This window comes from Chrysochloris asiatica, unplaced genomic scaffold, assembly GCF_000296735.1.
Source record: "Chrysochloris asiatica unplaced genomic scaffold, ChrAsi1.0 scaffold00101, whole genome shotgun sequence".
Classification (NCBI taxonomy): Eukaryota; Metazoa; Chordata; class Mammalia; order Afrosoricida; family Chrysochloridae; genus Chrysochloris; species Chrysochloris asiatica.
The window spans coordinates 1,929,062-1,937,296 of NW_006408619.1; the positions used below are offsets into that span (position 1 = coordinate 1,929,062).

Genomic DNA, 8,235 nt, shown 5'->3' on the forward strand with positions numbered 1-8,235 from the left:
CCCAGGGTCTCAGAGTTAGAAGAGAAAACAGGTTGGATCCCAAGGCTGCTGATGCTTCCAGTGAGCCACAGGTGTCCTTGTCATCTCTACAGGGAGTTTTAACTACTTACACTAGCATGTTAACCATTAAGTAATTAATACTGCCTCTCACAATAACATAGGAACCCTATTGTTTTAAGTACCATTGAGTTGATTACACACTATTAGAGACCCTGTGTAAAGTTTTCTGAGAAGCAGCTGCTGGGGTTGAACCTTCAACCTTGAGGTTAGCAGTCCAGTGCTTATCCCCTAGCGCCATACCAGGACTCTGATAAATTACCTGTAGTCAGGTGCAATCAAGTTGGTTCCAACTCATAGCAACTCTGTATAGGGTTTCTGAGAAGCAGTTGGTGGTTTTGAACTGCCAACCTTGTGGCTACTAACTATAATACATGTGTCTTCAAACCAATTCACTTATCTTACAAAACAAAGTTGAGTATTCCACTTTTTCCCCCTATTTATGACCTATTTTGCTGATATGGTGGTGGTGGTTATGTGCCACCGAGTTGCTTCCAACTCATAGCGACCCCATATAGTGTTTCTGAGGCTGTAATTCTTTACGGTAGCAGAACTCCTCATCTTTCTCCTGAGGAGCAACTGGTAGATGCGAGCTACTGACCTTACAATAAGCAGCCAAGCTCAAAATCCACTATGCTATCAGGCCTCCTTAGTTTACTGATATCGAAACATCAAAGAGAAATAATTAAAAGAGCAAGGATTGTCTACCTGATCATCAAAGGCATTTCTGAGAAAGAATAAGAAAGACTTCTCTCAAGAGGAGAGTGAATTCTAAATCTGTGTACAATTCATACAACCAAAAGTATCACTAAAATGTCCCTTAACTCCAAAAAGTGCAGCATGTGCTACCTGAAAATATATATTTCCATACCTGTTATTGTATATAACAACACAAAGTCTATACTAACGCAAAGAACACCCATAATACAGTGCGTGTGCAAACAGTACTTCTACTCGACTTTGCAGGAACGTGGCTATTGGATGATGTGTGTGAATCTGCACAAGTTAAATGTGATTGTGATAAGAGGTCAGATTGAGGCAAACTGGAAGCCAGGGGCTAAAGAAATGGGGCTGATACAGAGTGGTACTGTTCATGAAAGCAAGGGTGAGTACCTCCCGCACACCTGCCTGCCCGTGGTGACCTCATCTGCAGCGCGGGGCGGGGCGGGGGGTGGGGGGGTGGGGAGGGACGACGACTCTCTACAGTTCCTGTCTCTGCCACTCCCACAGACCTGGAAACGAATGCCACCCTCTGGCCTAACCATTTACCCAGCAGATTATAAGAACAGATCTGTTTCCCTTTGTCACCCTGTCCATCAACATGAAATGCAGCTCTCTCATCATCTTTTGTCCAACACTACACTTGCTTACCCCAAAGCCACTGCTTACCCAAGGCAACACCACTCAGTGCTCCTTTCCACACTCAGGATGAATTTAGAGACCCTCTTGTCCCGGTTGACTTTGCCCACAGGTTCACCCATGACTTTCTGGGAGAGGGAATGTATCAAGCAGAGTACAGAACACTGCAGGCCTATTTATACACAGGAAGATGAGCTGGAAACCTCGAGTCCCTGCAGAGAAGCCTCCGGGCTCATCCCTCCTCTAAGGTATCTAAAACTGAAAGGGTGGGTGAAATTCAGGAGGGAGGCCTTGCTCACTTTACAACAAATTCAATTTCTTCTAGCGTTAAGCACACAGGAAACCACCCCAAAAGCAAAGCTGTAAACTAAGTTGAAAAAATAAAATTGTTAGAAATACATGTTGCTTATCTTTCTAAATAATTATTAGCTAAACATTTTAAACACAACTGTAGGGAGAGGAAAAAAAAAAAAAACATTAGGGTAATTTTATTTCTTACTACCTGGGGCTATACAGTCATTATGCAAATGTCAAGGAATTTGTCATTTTGAGTAACCATAAGTGTGTAAAATAATTTGATTAAGTAAAATACAGTTGCCTTAGTCATCAGACTAATTTGACAAGGGCTTTAAAAATGTCTTTCAGTTATCTGCTTCGGGGTTAGATACGCAAAAAAAAAAACAAAAAAAAAACTTCAAAATGATGATTTTTAGGAACTATATTTAAATGAAAGAATAACAAATCTAGAGGAGTTCCTATCACTCCTCAGTTGCAAGTTCATTAAAATGCATTTAGGCCTAAACAGTGACCCGAAAGCAGTGGGATGGCACTTGGCTAACAACTACACTGAGTCCTCGGCTCTTACAGCTTTCTCACCACAACCCCATACTTACTTTCTGCATGACTCTCAGTAGGGAAATGCCCACCTCTGGTTCATAGTAACTGTCTGGGAAAGGCCCCAACACAGAAGACTTGCTGTTAGGTTTTAGCTCCTCAGCCCCTAACTCAGAGATACCATGCCCAATGGGACAAAACACGGCCCCATCCTGTGCCTTTCCCTGATTGGCTGCAGATCAAACTATGATGTCCACTGGATCCAGGTTTCACTGGATGACTTCTGGAAGCAGACTGCCAGCTCTTCTTAGTTCATCTGTGTCTGAAGCTCTGCTGAAACCTATTCAACCTCCACTGACAAGGTGGTGACTGAGTGAGAGTTGTAAGCTTGGATTTCCTACCTGAAAGGCAAGAACTCTAACACTAAGACTGGCCTTTCAAGAAAACGGAACCCTAATTGCCCAGAGATCTCAGAGGTTCTAATTTCCTGCACATATCCTTATGTCCTCCAGCATTCAGTCATTTGATAACATCACAAACCACTGTGTGCAGGGCCGTGCTCAGTGACCGACTTGCAACACCTCAGTGGGTCCCTTCAGAATACCAGGTAAGAGCACACAAAATGGACTTTCTCTCCATGTAGTTCCCGTGAGTCTGTCCCTTCTCCAAACAGTCCAAGACTTAGGCCGCTATTACACCCTCACAAGTAGGTCAACCTATACTGGAGTCACCTAAAGCGAAGACCCAAGCAATCCAGACTTCAATTGCATTCCCAGTTCAGCAAACATGACTATCACATTGCCTGTTGGAACTAAAGGGGCTCACTGAAGTACGACCCCTCCCCCTGCTGGGAATCTGCAATTCCACCCTAGAGTCCTGGTGTGGTGCTGTAGGATAAGCAATGGACTGCAAGATCAGTTTGAACCACAAGATTGGTAGTTTAAACTTACCAGGCTGCTCCTTGGAAACCTTATACAGGGTCACTATGAGTCAGAACCACCTGAACAGCACTTAACAACCACCACCCCATATATGCTGAAAGTCCATCCCATTATTGATTATTTAGATTCAGTGTATCTGGAGTGGAAATGCACATTCTCATTCAAAGGTGGAGCAGCAATGTACCGGTTTGAACCTCTGGCTTCTCCCAAGGCTGAAAAAAAAAATGTCATTACCAGCCGACTAGTTGAAGCAACTACAGCAGAACATCCCTGCGACTGCTGGCTTCTCAGGAGCCTGAGTTCCAGCTCAAACATTTGCAACTGTAGGGTCTCTCAGACAGCAGATCCTAGACAGGTTGCACTCAAGTTACCTTCACTAGGCATTATCACATCTCCACAAGGGTCAAGGCCTTCTGCACTCCCCTGGAAGGACTGACACCCAGCCCAACCTAAGAGTTAGTGGTCTTCTCACAAACAATTCTCCCTCGCATTTCATCCCTGGGCAGGCTCTTGAGCAAACATACTCGTGTATGAATTGAATGCACATACAAACACTTATGCACACACACTTCAGTCCTGCTTTTCTAAGTTGTTTTTTGTTGTTTTTTTCCTCAAATCACAGGCCACCTCCTGCTTCAGTTCTGCAGCTGAGAGGGGTACACCATGTCCTTGGGGACACTGGCAATTTGTTTGGGGTTTTTTTTAGAAAGAAATCAGGGGTGGGGAGATGAAAAGAAGTTTCCAACATTAAAAGCAATGCAAAGGCACGTGGGAAGACTAAATAAGAAAGTAACTGCATGGTCGTTTTAGAATCAAATAGAAAATAATCCCATTTGTATAAAATTTGCAACCACCCTTCCCTCTATGAAATAAAGAATTGTTGGTAGTGCCCCAACCATTTCCATCAGGCGTCTGGAAAATGTCTCATCAGAGAGGCAGGCTGCTTGCAAGTGTTAAGTTCGCAGAGACACACGCCTGGCTCATGGACCCTGTGGGTGACAGCACTTACAGAGGGTGGTCCTCAGGTTTCCGAAGAAGAAAGATACTATGAATGAAAGGGGCCAAAATGTGCCTTTATGGCAACACTATTTTATTTATCCACACAGAATTTTCACACAGCTGAAGAAAACAACACACCTTTTGTTGTTGTTGATTTTCCCCTCCCAGGTATCTGATAAAGTGCTCTCAGAAGAACTAAAACCACAGCGGGTTGATTCAGTCGGGCCTAGCAAGCAAACTACTTATCTTCATGAAATTCAGACAACAAGAGAAAGTCGAGGGCAGCCAGGCAAAGCTGAGCCCCGCACACCTTATGACACCACTCCTAGTCATCAAAACGCATTCAGTTTCCTCCTACTGTCCTCTCCTGGGTCTCCATCTGTTCCCTGAAAGTCACCTGTTGATGCCTGAGCCCACGGGAACCAGGCTTGTCATCAGCCACAGTAGGAAGTGCCAGGATGAGGATGCGGCCACCATCCGGACTGAAGTCCTCCTCTGCCTGCCACCAGCCAATCTTGGATTAACCTTTTATTTGCTTGCTAGTGCCACCTCTGCCTCTATAAATCAGCTTTCAATATGTGCAGCACCCCATGGACCACTCCAATTCTTAACTTTTAAAAGAGCTAGGCTATTCATCGGGCTACAGTCCAGCTTCATTTCTTTGCAAGCTAAAAAAAAGACCATGCCTTTATCATGCTTAAGTGTGAAAAGTTCTGTGAGGGTTTGCCACACATGAATAATGCACTGTATTGAGCAAAATTGCTTTGAGGCAACTGGACAGTTTAACCGGAGGCAGCTGTTGGTAAACTAATTGCCTCTATTACAGCACAGACTCAGTTCAATAGTCCATGCTTTCAAATCTGCTTCAGCACAAGCCCACAATATTTTATTGATGTGCAACTGCATCTTAGTACATACACTCAAGTTAAATATTTTGATAAATATCCTCTAAGGAAGTTCTGGAAGGCAATAATTGAGACCAAGACACAGTTGCTCCCCCACGCACACAAATCTCCAAAGACCACAAGTACTTTTCACAACTGCACACTGTAACTATTAACGAAAGGGTACATTTATAAAGCAAAATGTAAACAGAAAACAAAGTGTGCTTTTGGCTACACGAGTCACCTGCAGCATATATGCCATGGAAAAACATGACACAGACATGGAAAAACATGACACAGACATGGATTTAAACGCCTTTCATCTCAGAAGAAACAATGGAAATGCACTTGATTTTTAAAAGCCCTATAATGGTTACCTCAGTAACCAAGCTGCTCAAATAACCAAACAATTGACTTTAGCCAGCAGTTGTGTAAAGGGCTGCTAGTACTTCCCCTGACAGCAAGCTCCCTGCCTTTCAAGAGTTTGGCCCTCATTGACTTTAACCCAAGGTCAGGAATAAGATATTAGTGATAACATCAGGAAGAGCATCCTTGTCTTAGAATGTGGTTATCCAACAGCTGAAATCTTGTCAAATTCTATCTTCATCAAACTTGCTCACTAACCGCAAAGTCTCTAGCTGATTCATTTCAGGTCAACAGTCAAGATTTAACACCATCAACTCTGAAAATTTCTTTTTCTGTTTAGAGGAGACTGTACTTGGGTCTGGAAGTTCACTTTATGGAACTCAAGTTGGAACTACCTGAGCAGGGCAGGAGAAAGCAACCAAGTAGGTATCTGACAGTGCTGAGTCATTACAAGCTGTTTCTTCTGGTATGTTCAGCACCCATGGGCCCTTTGAGTATTAAACACGCTTTCTGCAGGCAGAGAAAATAGATGCGCATTGTATAAAATGATGCAACCTCTTTGTGGGCTAAGGGGCCAAGATTGGAATTGACCTCTAGGAGTCAGAACAAGAACTACACAAACTCGCAGCAGTTCCCAACGTACTGTAACTTTATCCCAGACTCAAAGGTGGCTATTGGGGTACTAGGTAGGAATATCCCCCCCACCCCACCCCGCTGCACCAGCTCTGATCCGGTCCACTCTTGGCTGTATTTTACTCTAAACTGTTAATCCACCGTCTCCCCCACCACTCCCGCTGTCCCCTGTAATTGGCGGATGGAGAAAGCGCTTGGAGAAAATGATGCTTAATGGACTTGTTCTCTCGGCAGACGGAATGGGGAGTAAAGAACACAGGATACGACCCGGCTTTTCTTCCCATGTGCATGTCACCTGAAAACTGCGAGACCTTCCTTTCCAAGGGAGCTTTTGAATTCACTATCTGGTTCCCACTTTCAACGGGGTCCGGGATAAGGAGGTGGAATGGTTTGCCCTCCTCCTGCCCCTTGCTCTCCTCCTCAGGCTCCCCCAGTCCCTGTCGGTGTGCAAGTTGCAGCCGGCATCCGAGGTCCCCCGCCCGCTCGCTCCCCACTCGCTCGGCAGCGCGGCAGCCGGCCGGCAGCTCCCCCGGCGGCCGGCTCTGCACCAACTCCCCAACCTCCACTCTGGGCCGAGGTCATGCCCGTCTGCCCCCAGGGCCGGGCGCCCCTCCTCGGTCCTGGCGGTCGCTGAGAAGCGGGGTTGGGGAAGGGGCCCCGCAGTGGAGTTGGCATGGGGACTTACCAGGTAGGCGCCTACTGTGCCCTGCGCCAGCATCAGGGCGCACTCAGACACCAGGAAGATCTTGATGTTGGAGAAGCAGGACACCTTCTTTTTCTTCTTCTTGTTCCTCTGCGCCTCGTCCCCCTGCAGCTCGCCGCTCCGGCCGCCGCCCGACGAACCGCCTGGCTTCTTCCCCTGCATCCTTCCCTCGCCGCTGCCGCCGCCGCCGCCGCTTTCCCGCTCGCCCCGGGTGTCCGGGCCGTTGCCGGGAGGGGGTGCGCGCCGCTAGGCTGCGTGCTGTCCCCGCCCTGGGCCCGCGGCGGCCGCCCCAGTCCTGCCGGGGGATGAGAGGTGGAAGGCACAGCTCCTCGTCGCCGCCGCCGCCGCTCTCGCCCCCTTCCTCCTTCGCCTTCTCCTTCTCCTCCACCTCCACCTCCTCCTCCTCCTCCGCCGCCGCCGCCGCCCTCCCCTCGCCTCCTCCTCCGGCTCGGGCTGTGCCAATCACAGGGGCTCTTCGCGCCGCCTGCCGCCGCTGCCGCCGCCTCGCCTCCCGCGGACGCCTGCCGCTGCCATCGGCCGCTTCCTTGCGCCCGCCGACCACGTCTGCCCTCTCCTCCCCTGCCCCCTGCGCCTGGGCTCCCGCCTGGCCTCGGTCGCCGCCGCGTGACTCCCGGCGGCTGGTGAGCGCCCGGGGAAGGAGTGCAGGGAGCGGCCTGGGCTAGGAGAGCAGCGCGCAGCGGAACTGGAAGGAGAGGGCTGGAAAGAAGGGACTCGGGCTGGTCAGGGCGGGGTGCCCAGATTGAGAAGACAGTGCCCGGCCCCCGGGTGGCGCTGTGGGGCAGGGGGCACCGCAGCGGAGGAGGGTGGAACTACAGAAAGCAGTCCGGGCGCGGTGTGGAGGTGCGTGGCGCCCACGCGGGGCCCGGGACCTGGTGCTGGGCATCCCGGGCGCTAGGCCTCCAGGAAGCGAGAATGCGGAGTACCCAGGAAGGAGTTAGTGCGCCAGCTCTCCCTGAGTCCTGGTATTTCTGAGGACACTTGTGCTCTGGGGCTCCTGGGTTTCAGAGGTCAGAGCTGCTTGAGGCTTCCGTCGCCCACTGGCCCCTGCTCCGGCTTCCCTTGGTCACTGGGCGTGCCGAAATGGTCCCAGGCAGAAGGGGAGAAAGAAACTGGGAGTAATGTGGCAGGAACCTCACAGACTTTCAGTTGCCCCCAGTCACAGACTCCAGGAGGCTGCAGGGTCGCAGCGACCCCAGCAGAGGGCCCTCCCTGGCCCTATTGCTGCGTGGAACCCATTGCCGGAAGGATGCAGAGGCTGAGGGAGGCTCAGACGCGGTTAGCCACAGCCTGCCTTGGTCCCCACCCTTCCCTTCCATGTATGGCGGGGCACTTTCCACTTCCTTGGCCTGAATGTCTGGAGGAAGCTAGTCTTTAATCAGCACCTACTCTGTCTGCTTCTGTAAAAATGTACAGCCTCGGAAACCCTGTACAGGGTCAC

At 49.4% G+C, this 8,235-nt stretch overlaps 1 protein-coding gene across 2 annotated transcripts in view; it reads right to left on the reverse strand.

Moving 5' to 3' along the window:
* SLCO3A1 (solute carrier organic anion transporter family, member 3A1) overlaps positions 1–7,124 on the reverse strand; it is a 378,033-nt gene extending 370,909 nt beyond the window's left edge. For both annotated transcript variants that reach the window (XM_006867113.1, XM_006867112.1), the window contains exon 1: positions 6,759–7,124. In XM_006867113.1, coding sequence (XP_006867175.1) covers positions 6,759–6,938 — 180 coding nt within the window. In that variant the 5' untranslated portion in view covers positions 6,939–7,124. The remainder of the gene's footprint in view (positions 1–6,758) is intronic.
* Between the last annotated feature and the right edge of the window lie 1,111 nt (positions 7,125–8,235).